This window comes from Bacillus rossius, chromosome 6 (genome assembly GCF_032445375.1).
Source record: "Bacillus rossius redtenbacheri isolate Brsri chromosome 6, Brsri_v3, whole genome shotgun sequence".
Lineage (NCBI taxonomy): Eukaryota > Metazoa > Arthropoda > Insecta > Phasmatodea > Bacillidae > Bacillus > Bacillus rossius.
Window position 1 is genome coordinate 62163330 of NC_086334.1, and position 14370 is coordinate 62177699.

At 43.9% G+C, this 14370-nt stretch overlaps 3 protein-coding genes across 3 annotated transcripts; 1 reads left to right on the forward strand and 2 right to left on the reverse strand.

Annotated features, from left to right (window-relative positions):
- Nucleotides 1-8126: 8126 nt before the first annotated feature.
- Nucleotides 8127-11737, reverse strand: LOC134533557 (uncharacterized). Its single transcript, XM_063371093.1, has 2 exons — nucleotides 11360-11737; nucleotides 8127-9891 (listed from the first exon to the last, which is right to left on the reverse strand). Exons 1-2 carry the CDS (start codon nucleotides 11662-11664, stop codon nucleotides 9090-9092), a joined length of 1107 nt encoding a protein of 368 aa, XP_063227163.1. The 5' UTR covers nucleotides 11665-11737; the 3' UTR covers nucleotides 8127-9089.
- On the forward strand, nucleotides 8158-11402 carry LOC134533558 (uncharacterized). Its single transcript, XM_063371094.1, has 2 exons — nucleotides 8158-8454; nucleotides 10339-11402. The coding sequence occupies exons 1-2, from the start codon at nucleotides 8325-8327 to the stop codon at nucleotides 11124-11126; spliced, it is 918 nt and encodes a 305-aa protein (XP_063227164.1). The 5' UTR covers nucleotides 8158-8324; the 3' UTR covers nucleotides 11127-11402.
- Nucleotides 11738-12117: 380 nt separating the features above from the next.
- Nucleotides 12118-13965, reverse strand: LOC134533453 (uncharacterized). The gene has a single exon (XM_063370977.1). It carries the CDS (start codon nucleotides 13963-13965, stop codon nucleotides 12118-12120), a length of 1848 nt encoding a protein of 615 aa, XP_063227047.1.
- Between the last annotated feature and the right edge of the window lie 405 nt (nucleotides 13966-14370).

Genomic DNA, 14370 nt, shown 5'->3' on the forward strand with positions numbered 1-14370 from the left:
AAGAAATGCATCCAAAACGTATCGAGCCAGATAAAAAAAAGTCAAAGAAAGAGAATACGGAAAGAGAAAAGTCAAAATGGAAAATAAATATCAAAACAAAATAGAGGGTGACCTGCTCATGTAGGTAAAGATATTGACGTAACTTAAATAGTTCGATCATCTTCGTTATAACATAAGGCTTGTGTTATGTTTGTGTTGGTAAAATTAAAGCTGGACTTCAAGTCTTAGAATGCTCCATGTGTAATAAGTTATTTCGTGTTAGGCGTGTGCCTAGAAATCGTCAGCAGCATATTCCAGATGATGATGATGATGATGGCAATAGTTTTGTTTGCCATTTTGTGCTACAACGTAGACGGAAGCGAATACGAGGACTTAAATTTCATGCTGACCAGTGACAGTGATTTTAAAAATTTAAAAATTTAATAGGTCTAAAAAAATATTCTACAAAAAATTTTCCTTTGTAAGTACATCTGTCAGTTATTGTAATTTAGCTGCCAGGGCTGTAATTTTCACTTTTATTTTTTTGGTTACACTAAAGAATGCCTTTTCATTGAAAACTCAAAAAAAAAAAATTCTTTATGAAAATACAATTTATTTTTCTAAAATTTGTAATTCACAACCTTCACCCTGCTCGATGTCGGACTGGCAGACTCGGATGTGTTATGAGCCCAGTGGTGGCGGGTGGCGGCTAGGGAGTCCTGTGCAGACCAGAGGCCGGTGGCTGCGGGAGAACGGTCCGTCGGCGCAAGGCACGAGGAGGGGGGGGGGGGGCAGCGCCCCGGAGTAGCGGGGCCTGTCCGCCCTCGGGAAGCCGACCGAGAGACGCAATTTCCGGAAAGAGGCGCGCGCGCGGCCAGGCGCGGATGCAAATGAGCGTGTTATACTTTGTAATTCGCCCCCCTGATGGGGAGGGAGGGGTGGATGGACAGCGGCCAGTGGCGGAGTCGGGCACTCACCCCGGCACGAGACTCCACGGCTCTCGACGGGATTCGTGGTCGAGGGCGCGAGAACAAACCACACGCCCCAGACTCGCGCCGGCGGCGATCTAATTAATTTGCGCGAGAGCAACGTTTCGTTGACCTTCCGCGTCGCAGCTCTTCCCGGCGGCCAGGCGCGTTCGTCAGAGGTGACTTCACCAGCTGTGCTGCCCGGTCTCACCCACGCTGCACCACTCAACAAAGCTCACCCACGCTGCACCACTCAACAAAGCTCACCCCCGCTGCACCACTCAACAAAGCACGTCACCAGCCTCGTCATAACCGGCAGTAAAGAGTTCCCCGGCGCTGATTGCTGCAGCTCCCCACTTATTCGGAATCCGGCAGGCAGCAGTCACGTTAATTGAATATCGCTGATTGGAAGCTCCCCGAGTTAAGTTTTTAATCGCCCGGGCCCCTAGCCGCAGTCGGAGCTGTCGCTTTGATGTCGGCGCTCGGTCGCTGATTGGCGGGTGTGATGCGCCCGGTGCGAAACGCGCGCCTGATTGGCCCGCCTGGCCGTGCGAGGCCCTGGCTCCCAACTGCGAGCAGGTTGAAGGACACTGAGGCCGTGCGTCGAAACAGAGGTGTCTTGCGATTGCCCGAATCACAGTTACAGATGTATACTTACGAGCCAGAAATAAAAGTGGGAAACCAAAATCACATATTTTAATAAAATCATCTTAAAAAAAGGAATCTCAAAATAAGCAAACAAAATTTAATAAAAATTTATATAAATAAAAATGTAATGCTATTCGTTGGTAAGCGCATTATTTGGGAACGGCTGGACAGATGTGGCTAATTATTTTAAAATGTTCGTTATAATTCAAATCACTTTTTAGTAAAAAAATTTTTGGATAAATTTTCCGGATAGTTGGAAAACTAGTGGAACAATTAAATTTCGTTGGTAAGCGCATAAATTGAGAATGGCTGGACCAATTTGGTAATTTTTAATGTTCGTTATAATTCGAATCAGGTTATAATGCAAAAAAAAATAAAAAATTGGAAAAAATTCCTGGAAAATAGAAGCATTTGTGGAAAACTAAGATTTCATTTTTTACTATGAGATAAAACCGCATATTGGGTACATACAATACGCATTGGTGTGCCAAACATAACTTTATAATACTGATACTATTCTCTATTATGTTACGTTATAAATAATTAATTTTCGACGTTTTATCTCAAAAAATAAATTTACAGATTTATTTACGAAATACGGTGAGTTTCGGGGTGATAAACGTTTAATAGTTATCATTAAAATGTTAATTTAATGTCTACTTTTAGTTTAATTGTATTTCTACGCAACGCTCATTCTGTCGCATTTTAAACAATTGAATTGAATGGACACATTTTAATCGCATTGCAATGCTGCCAGTAAGACGGAGCAATTTAGGTCACAGAACAAGCAATGCTATAAAGCAAAATATTTTCTATCTAATCTTACTGCAGAGCAACGCGAAGAACGAAATGAAACTGCAAGGAATCGATTATCACGAACACGTTCAGCACACTCTTAAGAAGAGAGATAAAATGCAAACGAATATGATTTGCATCGAATGAGACATCATCGGTCAGTAGAAGCCAATCGCAAGACAATGCAAGAGACAAATATATGCTGCGTTGAATACTCTCGAGCTGCATTTCGTTACAACGTGACAATTGATTACATTGCAGACCAATCCGTTGCTAGTGGATATATTAGCGTTGCGTGCCCACATCGTAAGGTATTGGAATACAAAAATGAACATTCTGGATTGTGCTGCGCAAGTTGCAAAGTCAAATTGGCGTCATTGGTCCCGCCACCAGTGTCATTGCTAGGGACCGGAAAAATTCGCGGGTTCAATGACCTCTAGGATGAACTCCACAGTTCTACGTACACTCGATCAAAAGTCACCCACTCATTGGCTTTTGTCTTGTGAGACGTCCCAACGTAGCAGCCTATGATTCGATAAAGCTTTGGTCGGGCGTTTCTCATTGGCCCAGAGTCATCCAGGTGAGTTGTGATCCAATAGCAGAGGCAGCACTGAGGTATAACTATTTGTATTTTAGCCTATCGCGAAATGAATTCGCGAATTTTTCCGGTCTCTAGTCATTGCGTTCATTAGTTTCTGATCAGATTCCACACATTTCCTGACACAAATAAAGAAATACTACAGTTGATTCCAAATGACTTCATTTGGCGCAAAAATTGTGGTTCGTGACAATTTCATGCTCACCTTCAAGTTAATTGTAAAAGTATTATTACTACTATTATTATTTATTATTTATTCAACATTACAGACTCAAGGTTGAATATATCATCGAGCAGGTTCGCTATTGCCACTGCAGAATGCAGACTATATATTTTTACTGATTTATTTTATGGGCAATTCACCACAAAATGTATGTCAGAGTTGTGCACACAACAGTTCGGTGGAAAGACCCCAATTGTGGAACAAATACAAATTTTTTTTTCCATCAAAACAATATTAATTGATTGCATTGTTTTAAACCGCTCTGGACCGCAAGACATCTGGTAATCACAAAATTATTGTAATCAGCGCTGATAAGACACCTGCAGGTGAAAACGCAAGACCTTTTAATGCACCAACAATTGATGAAGTTGTCATTGTCATCGTTGATGAAAGTATGGAATCCCGTGTTATAGTTCTACATCGGCGGGACGATCAGCTGCAGCGTGTGAATGAAACGCACCGATCACATGATCCATTGCAATATCCCATAATACCCGTCAGGATTTCAAAACAAGTATCTTATAAATTTTTAATAAATCTGAGCGTTATAAATTATTAAGTTTCATGTTAAGTACTTGCCAAAAATCAATTACAATATTATGAACAAGCAATTAAATATTAAATTACTATCCTACTACATTAACGACAAAAAACTTAAAAGCGTTTTTCTTTAAAGTAAATAAAAGTCAGTTCACCAATTTCGATAGATATTTTAAGATCTGATTTGAAGTTAGATTTAAATTCAGTTACACAGCTACAATTTTAGCCCTTTTATTTCCTTTTCATTACAAGTGCTTTTTTTTGTTAATCTTTGTGAAGTTCTGTGCCATTTGCAAATTTTAAATTTAAAAAACAATTAATTTAGTGAATTTTCGTATAAACTGAATTAAATAAAAACTCTTGTTACAACAGCAGCGTTGATGCCTGATTGATGTCACAAGCAAAAGGAATGAGAATCCTGAAGTTTTCGCACTGTTTAACCATATCCTTGCGCTTCCTGCTTTAAACAAGTTTCAGACTCTTTGGCAAGGGCACACGATGGACATCTTCCATAGAGAGTGTGAGTGGTAGATTGGTCCAAGCAAGCTCTGCAACCGAGAAAATAACTCTGCTGAACCCATAAATTCTACTCGGCGCGTGGTCCTTGTTGATTGGAACTATGAGACCAGGAAAAAAAATCTTCTCACCCTTGTCGTCCGATTACATATCCAGTCCCCTCTTTAGCTCTGATTTGTGGCATAGCGGGGCTATGTGTCTTCTGAGATGAAGCACAGAATGTGTACGCTGGCCACAGACTTCGGAGGAACGTGTACGCGTGCGTGCCAAAAAATTTAATTACATTAGAATATAACTTTCAACGTTGTTTGTCCGAACGTAACTTTTACGCCTGAGATTGACTCGGTGTGCGGCGAATAAGAGTAAAAAAATAATAAGACGAATTATTGGGAGAGGAAGGAAAGGAGAGAAATATTCTGAGCTTGATTTAAAGCTCCTGGCGAGCAAAATAAATGGTTGAAAAGCGTTCAGAGATTATTTGATTGTTTTTGAGATTTTCCTTTTCTTCGCCCATTCGCCTGTGACTTCAAGGACCAGCTTACGGGCTATATTTCACGAGTGAGACGATGTGGAAAAAGTCGACAATCCTTGCTTAAATACATTAACATTCGGCTTAATGAATCAGCAGCCTACGAACAGGAAATACAATTTTCTTGGCTTTTAAAGCTGTTACCATACACGTCTGTGGATCGGAAAGTATGGGTGTTGATTAGGTATAGCAACAATGCATATTACGGGAAAAAAATTTCAGTAAACAACTGTTAGCGTTTTACCCAGTTATTTAACGCACTTAACTATTAAGTATATTTTTGGCTGTGCAATACAAAGATAGACTAAGGCTTGAAATAAATCTGCTGCCAGCCAGTCAATACGATGTGCAAAAATAATGAAGAAAATTGTTTTCATGACAATGAATGGCATTTACGAATTGTTCATCGTTGCGAGTAGTGCACATAAGACAAAGTCTGGTTTTGTATAATCTCCAAATTTTCTTCTTTTGTTCCTAATATGTTTGTGATTTGAAAGTGAAAATATTTTTCTGCCAGAATTTTCGGAATGAAACCTCTAGTACATTCATGTGCAGTGACATGCAATAGAACTACAGAGTCAATGGTCACCATTTTGAATCCAGTAGTGTCTTGTTGCCAACAGGAACACTCCATGCGGGTTCATTGCCTTGCACTTAGAGGCGATGATGCACTTACTACTTGTGCCATAGTCGCCTTTGGCCCTCTCGCACTGAAAAAGAAAAGTTTTCTGGCCAGTATAATATATTGTTACGGGTGGGGAAAACAGGTGTTACCGTTTCCGGTAACTGTTTTTGTAATTAATAATTTAATTATTTGGTTATTGTTATTTCATTATTCACAGTTATGTTTATTAGTTTTTTATTTAATTGCATTAGGAGGACTCTAAGAACGTGAAACCGTTTGCTCAACGGCCGTCTAGTCATGTGTGGGTGTCGTTGTTTCGAGTGTACCCGAGGACGGCCGAAGAAGCTCGATGGTGACGTAGCCGAGTGACGCGCTCAGCGGTGGCGCGCGAGTGTGCGGTACGGGACTTGCGAGCCGGACTCGACAGCAGCAGGATGGTTCGGTGCGACCGTCTGGCCCGCGGTGTGGCAGCGGCGCGGAGGCGCGTTGACCACCAGCTGGGGCCCCACTCAACATGCTCAAAGTAAGGAGTCGACGCTCATACTTGTTATGGCCAGAATAGGCGAAGGTCGGGGCTGTGAAATACTAAATGCTAAAATAGACTGTGATTCGCAACATAATTTGACTTTCTTCAGGACCGGCAATAATTTTTGTAGTGGATGAATGAACTTAAAGAAGTTAATGAACTTGTCACTCGGGCCCACTTAGTCATAATTTGGATGGAGTGCACGGACACAGTTCAAGTACGTTTACGTATTATCATGAGGACTGCCGTATGAGCCGCGAGCAAACGGGAAAGTGCGCGCACAGAAAAAAACTTTAGATTTTTTGTTTAACTATAGTTTTATATATATATTTTTTGTATAGGGCATCTATGTGTTTCATGAAATGTATACGTGGAGGGGGTTGTAATCCTAGGTAGGTCTGATAGTAAATGTTGACTGCACTTAATTTTTTGTGTTTTTATAATGGTACTCACACATTGCCCGGGGAATAAGGGAATAAGCTATTTACCTTTGGTTGGCCTTGGGGCATGAGTGTGGGGAATAGTTGCTAATCGCGCTGTTGCGGGAGTTACGCAGCAGCGCGGTTGCACAGGTACGAAAAGGTTAGCCAAATTAATTTATTTATACCAAATAATGACACAATTTCTTAAACTACAGCAATCTATATGTTCATCCACAAATGAATCACCCCTGTCGCATGTCCATTTTACTTCCCTCTGCAGCTCAACTCGACAGTGGCTCTCTACTGTCCATCTTTTACCGCGTACTTCGGTCTCAACACACTGCCTCGCACAACTCACTCGTCTGCCGCGCACACAACACAGTCCCGGATCCCCGACGCTCCGATATTCTCACGAGAGGTCCGTCGCTGTCGCCCACTATCGCTTGCCAAGAGGTCAATAACCCACTTCAATTCTCTGCCCTCACAAGTCATCCGCCCCGTTCACACGCCTATCAGCACCGCACTGGAAAGGCCTCGTAGCCTTTCGAAGTGTCGCGTCATCAGAATCCCCGAATCAAAACTCGAAGCCGGGAGAAAATGGCGTCCTAATTATGCCACTTCACGCAGACGTGTCGATCCCTCGAGGGAGGCAGAGGGCCGGGCGCTACCTGCATCGCGGCTCTCCCGCAGGTCGGTGCGCCGGCTGGCTCGCCAGGCTCGTCGCTGGCCTCGTCGTAACAAATTTTATTGTCAATACAGACACAACTTAATATTTTTTTGTTACAATAATAAATGTATTTTAATTATTAATAAGCGGATTATTAGTAACAAAGATTTTATTGAAGCTACCAAATAATTTTCTTAAGTATACAAAATTATTTAGCTGTCACAATACAATAGTCTTTGTTGACATAAAAAAATATTTTTTTTCTTTTTAGCTGTACAACTTATGAAATCCTACGTCCAACAAGTTATTTTTTTTTTGTTGATAATGCATTGATCATAGCCGAGTGCTTCCAAATCTCTGGCATTAAAGCGCGAGTGATATTAAAACGGTATGCGTGATTTTTACTGGTCTACATTTTTTTTTAATTTTCCAAGGAATCACCAGTATCACCATTTCCCAAATGTCCCTTGAAACCCCTGCAAAGAACCTGTAGTCTTTATTTGCGTATTCTGACTGTGACGGTACGTTGTCCACAAACACTGTCCACAGCGACAGTGGCAGAAGGGCGCGTGCACCATTGACACTACTTCTGAGAGTTGTCAGGCTCTAGACAAGTCACGTGGCACGGATGCACGCGCGCGTAGAGCTCTGCTGGTCCTGCGTCATCGAAAGGAGCCTCATTTGTAGAGGCAACTTCCGAAGGCGCAGAGCTCGGATTTCATTCAAGTGTGAAACTTGACGGACGTTTCCGTGAGCATATGGCTCTCTTCGGGTTACACCCGTTTCAGCCAACCGCTCATTTCTGTCGTTGCCCTGTCTCACCGCTTCACGGCACATCCCTCACTAATGACCTCAATATTGACTGCAATTCCTACCCTTTTTTAATCACCCAGAGAGCACTTACGCATCGAGTACATTTCAAGCTGTTAGTTGAACATAATGAGCGGCAGCCACTCTTGCCCTCACTGTCACGAATATTCAGATCTACGCCTACAGCTGTATAGACGTGTTACAACGGGACATAAAAATATTGCGGGCTCTTAACCTAAGGCCGCACTGAACAGAAATGCCTGGCGGGTGGAGGGTAGCGAGACGCCTGGCGACCAGCGAGGCAGAGATATTACCTTTGTTGACGGGTGAAAGTGGCCGCACCGGAAACATCCACCCTCGACCCTCCAGTCTCAACCGCCTGGCGGGTCGCCTGGCGGGTATCCACCCGAACAATCCTGTTTGTTCTTCCAGCCAGCCATCCAGGCATTTTACCGCTGCACTACGACTGCGCTACAGCATGGAGGAACTTATTATAGCAGCTGTGTACAAGCGTAAAGCTATTTGGGATCCTACCGACGGTCTCAGGAAGAATTCAAAGATTTTGAATGCATTGTGGGCTGAAGTAGCTCAAGAAGTTGGAATAGATGGTAAGTTATTAATCTACAGTATTCGGGATGTATGAGTCTGGAAAGTCCATAGTTCTATTTGTTTCATGTAATTTGTGTTCTGTTGCAGAAAGCTATTAAAATGTAATTATATTGACACACAAGTACCTAATGAAATAATATTAAGTTATGATTACTTTACTCTTTACTTTCCTATTTCATTAAGATAATTTTTACAGTATATTTTACAAAACGTCAGTAGTAAAAGATATATTGGAGCGGAACGTTAACGTTTGTATAACTACCATTTAATGATAATACAGTATCATCTTTATTCGTATTTTAATTTACAGTGTCAAGTACAATTTTCTTTGAACATACGTTGCTCCATATGTCTGTTCTGCAATGTTTATTAAATTGTAATGCCTGTTGACTTTGTTTTTAACTTACCCAGACCATTGTTATCACTTCAGCCATTAAATTTCAAGACAAATACTACATAAAATAACTTTAGCCCTAATTGAATCTTAAAAACACAACAAATTATGTAACTGAAAAGTTGTTAAGATTTTGGTTTCTGTTGTGGCGGCGCACAATGTTCTGTGGGAGAGCATAATCTTCCTGCCATGGGACTGAACCCACGCCATTGAAGTAATCCGTTAAGTGATCTCTGGTTCTTAATGCTGTTGTGGTGAATCGGTGATGCACAGGCTGAAAGTTAGGGACACCGCGGCATACATTTTCTCGTACACATCTCTTTCGTGTGTCAGAACGAAGTTATGTAGGATGCAAATAGCTTTAACTATTTGTACAGCATTAGAAACATTCGATTCAATTGCCTTATTTAACAGTCTCCACTTTGCAGCCATGATGCCAAATGTACATTCAACACTATTTCGCGCACGACTTAACCTGTAGTTAAACACTCTCTTCCGATCATCTAAATCTCTTTGCGGGTAAGGTCGCATCAGGTATGACAATAAGGGGTAGCCTTCATCTCCTAACAAGACAAATGGAACTGTCGTATTTGTAGATGGAAGAGGTCTGCATTCTGGCACGTTCAGTTCTCCAGCTTCAAGTAAACGGAACAAATTCGACGATCTAAAATTTCCTCCATCACTTTGTCTCCCCGGAGTGCCAATGTCGACAGCAATAAGCCTTCCATCTGCATCGACTACAGCCTGCAGTAAAATTGAAAAGAACTGTTTATAACAGTGGTACTGCGATCCACTGTTGGCAGGACACTTTATTCTTACGTGTTTGCCGTCTATGCACCCGAAACAGTTGGGGAAATTCCATTTCTTTTCAAAATTTTCAGCCACAGAAAGCCACATTTCTTTTTTTGGGGCGGGTAGATAATCATCTTTTAAAATATCCCATATAACTCGGCAGGTGTCATGGACGATCTCAGCAATAGTTGTCTTGCCCATCTTAAATCTCAATGCCAACGAACTGAAGGACTCCCCGGAAGCCAGATATCTGAAACACATAAAACAAATAATGTGATAAAATGAAAAGCTAATATAATAAAAACATAGACAAAACTTAATGCATTCTAGCTCGTTAGAATTTTATACTGAATGTTTTATGTTGTGTATATTGTTGATTATTTAATTTGGTGTTGACATTTTATGTTTGACTTATTACGGAATTTTCCTGAACTATTTGTAGGTACTTCCATTAGAATAACAAAAATATATAATTTCTTAAATCTTTCTGAAATATTAATAAATAATACCAATGATAATGGAGATTTTGAACATAGATAGCACCTGAGAATGGCAAAGGCCTAGTAGCCGCAACAGTTTGACCAAAATACGTTTCTGTTTGTATGTATGTATATATATATATATATATATATATATATATATATATGTAAACAACTAATATTTATTTTATTCATTACCCGTTTTCTTTCTCTTTCAGTGAAGACAGCGAGAGCAAAATGGAAGAACCTTCGCGCTTATTTCGCCAAAGAATTGCGAGAGTTAGAAATCCCAAAAAGTGGAAGTGGTGGCAATACAAAAACTGTAAGTACATGGAGCTTTTTCTCTCAACTGATGTTTTTAAAAGATGTCATTGTTAGCTCTAGTTGTCCTAGAGACGATAACCTTCATGTTTCTAAAGAAGCAACAACACAAGACAGCAACGATGCTTCACAATCATCTGAAACAAATGTGACCAACAATTACGAAACATTCGAACAGCAAAGTGAGTCTCTTGCCATTCTAGCAGATGTCATACCCGAAACGTCAACTTTGAGTGTTTCACAGGAAACTGAGTACAATTTTTTAAAGAAAAGAAGTGAAGTTAGAAAACGGAAACAAACTTCATCACAGCAAAGATGTAAGGAAGATGAGTTAATTGAAATAGAAAAAAAGAAGATTGCTCTTCTCGAAAAAGAGATCAACACCACAGAAGATCCGGATCTGAACTTCTTCAAGAGTTTATTGCCGTACATGCACTGTTTCAATGGCTTACAAAAGCTTCGAGTACGTGCGGCAATACAAGAAATCGTTACCCGAGAGTATGAGGCAACACAGAGCATAGGTCCATTACCACATCATCAACTTGCAGGAAGCTACTTGTCTTCTCCCGCCACGCGGGATTCATCCGAGAATCACCATGTACTACATCCTGCGTCATTTAATGCGCCTTCAACGGAATCTTTGGATACATCAACAGGAACATTTGATGTTTCTCACTATTCGTAATTTTTCGCAAGTGTAAAATATGCATCTATGAAAATACCATTGAATGTTTATAATTGTGTGATAATATTGTTAGTGAAAATTAGGCAGGGCTAGTGTATACCATTTGTACTGTTTCAATAATAATAACATTAAAATTACTAATAAAAACCCTGTGAAAAGGCTCATCAAAACCAATATCATATTTATAACAGCAATATTATAATTTATAGTAGTGAAAATAAAATTGGTCTTACCTGCATGTAATTACTAGTCGTTGTTCAGCAGAGATTGTTTCTCTGAAGTTTGTTGTCACATGATGCAGAAACTTTTGCACTTTGAAAAAAAGTAAATCAAACAATTCTTTGCTCATCCGCAAGTAATTATAAAACTTGTCACTGTGGTTCCTAAGCTCCTTATAAACCCTAACAAATTCACCGTCCGTTGTTCTTTGTACATTATAATCATGAATCCACGCCCTATGGTTCCTATTTAGTAGTTTCGCTTTCAAAACAGAATTTTCGGACAGCAAAATTCTGCGAGATGCTTTTGAAAGTGACATTTAGATGTGCACGTTTTCAGCTTTCGCGTCAGACTGAAGGAGGATGCAAGCTGTAAACAGCCTGTCGGTGCGGTCAGGCTGCATCCAGCCACTACCCGCCAACCTCCACCCTCTACCCTCCTATCTACCCTCCTGCTGTGTTCGGTGCGGCCTTAGCTTTAGGGCCTAATAGTTACTGAAGAGATATTGTATAGGTTGCGGCAGTGGCCATGCCACATAATTATGTTTTTAATAATTACGTATAATATTTTTAATATGTTCGATTAGTATTTAATTTTTTTGTCTAATTAAAAAAAATTAGGCATTCTTACTCTAGGTAGGTAGAAGGCAGAATTTTTTGTAATTTTTTTTAGGCTGTTTGCTTCTGCTAATTTAGGTCTTATTGATTAATATTATATAAAATCATATTAGTTTTCTTTGAGCAGTGAACTGAAACCACTGAGCCATCGATAATTAGGCGTGGGGTAGAACTTGGTTACTTAATGGTCCGGCAGAGACGTCAGAACACACAGCCTGCCGGTTATTGAAGTGCAAGCTGGTGAAAAGTGGAGGTGGTGACGAGGCGAGGTGCTGACGAAGGGAGGTGGTGACGAGGCGAGGTGTTGACGAGGGGAGGTGGTGACGAGGGGAGGTGGTGACGAGGCGAGGTGGTGACGAGGCGAGGTGGTGACGAGGGGAGGTGGTGACGAGGCGAGGTGATGACGAGGGGAGGTGGTGACGAGGCGAGGTGGTGACGAGGAGAGGTGGCGACGAGGGGAGGTGGTGACGAGGGGAGGTCGTGACGAGGGGAGGTGGTGACGAGGGGAGGTGGTGACGAGGCGAGGTGGTGACGAGGCGAAATGGTGACGAGGAGAGGTGGCGACGAGGGGAGGTGGTGACGAGGGGAGGTGGTGACGAGGCGAGGTGGTGACGAGGGGAGGTGGTGACGAGGCGAGGTGGTGACGAGGCGAGGTGGTGACGAGGGGAGGTGGTGACGAGGCGAGGTGGTGACGAGGCGAGGTGGTGACGAGGGGAGGTGGTGACGAAGGGAGGTGGTGACGAGGGAGGTGGTGACGAGGCGAGGTGGTGACGAGGGGAGGTGGTGACGAGGCGAGGTGGTGACGAGGGGAGGTAGTGACGAGGGGAGGTGGTGACGAGGGGAGGTGGTGACGAGGGGAGGTGGTGACGAGGCGAGGTGGTGACGAGGGGAGGTCGTGACGAGGCGAGGTGGTGACGAGGAGAGGTGGCGACGAGGGGAGGTGGTGACGAGGGGAGGTGGTGACGAGGATAGGTGGTGACGAGGGGAGGTGGTGACGAGGCGAGGTGGTGACGAGGCGAGGTGGTGACGAGGGGAGGTGGTGACGAGGCGAGGTGGTGACAAGGGGAGGTGGTGACGAGGGGAGGTGGTGACGAGGGGAGGTGGTGACGAGGCGAGGTGGTGACGAGGGGAGGTGGTGACGAGGCGAGGTGGTGACGAGGAGAGGTGGCGACGAGGGGAGGTGGTGACGAGGGGAGGTGGTGACGAGGCGAGGTGGGGACGAGGGGAGGTGGTGACGAGGCGAGGTGGTGACGAGGCGAGGTGGTGACGAGGCGAGGTGGTGACGAGGGGAGGTGGTGACGAGGCGAGGTGGTGACGAGGGGAGGTGGTGACGAGGGAGGTTGTGACGAGGGGAGGTGGTGACGAGGGAAGGTGGTCACGAGGGAGGTGGTGACGAGGCGAGGTGGTGACGAGGGGAGGTGGTGACGAGGAGAGGTGGCGACGAGGGGAGGTGGTGACGAGGGGAGGTGGCGACGAGGGGAGGTGGTGACGAGGGGAGGTGGTGACGAGGGAAGGTGGTGACGAGGCGAGGTGGTGACGAGGGGAGGTGGTGACGAGGGAAGGTGGTGATGAGGCGAGGTGGTGACGAAGGGAGGTGGTGACGAGGCGAGGTGGTGACGAGGGAAGGTGGTGACGAGGGGAGGTGGTGACGAGTGGAGCTGGTGACGAGGGGAGGTGGCGACGAGGGGAGGTGGTGACGAGTGGAGCTGGTGACGAGGGGAGGTGGCGACGAGGGGAGGTGGTGACGAGGGGAGGTGGTGACGAGGGGAGGTGGTGACGAGGGAAGGTGGTGACGAGGGAAGGTGGTGACGAGGGGAGGTGGTGACGAGTGGAGCTGGTGACGAGGGGAGGTGGCGACGAGGGGAGGTGGTGACGAGTGGATCTGGCGACGAGGGGAGGTGGCGACGAGGGGAGGTGGTGACGAGGGAAGGTGGTGACGAGGGAAGGTGGTGACGAGGGGAGGTGGTGTGTGGTCGGCGCGAGGCGTCCCGCGAGAACAGCATTGCGGTGAGACTGCAGTTTTGGGCCTGACACGGAATCCACAAGTTGTTCGTACTCAAGCTATCACGTGGTTTGGCTCCTACGATGTCGTCCAACGACGCTTCTGTGAACTGTAAGTTACACCAGCTCCTTATGGTGCTGGATTATGGTCTTGGTGCACGGGAACAGGAGTAAAGTTGGCAATACTGTACATGGTGTCCATGAAACAATGTCCCAGTTTCAATAATATATGATAATATAACTCAAAAAAGACTGACTGACATAGTGATCTATCAACGCACAGCCCAAACCATTGGACGGATCGGGATGAAATTTGGCATGCAGGTAGATGTTTTGACGTAGGCATCCGCTAAGAAAGGATTTTGATTAATTCTACCCCCAAGGGGATAAAATACCACTCACTGACT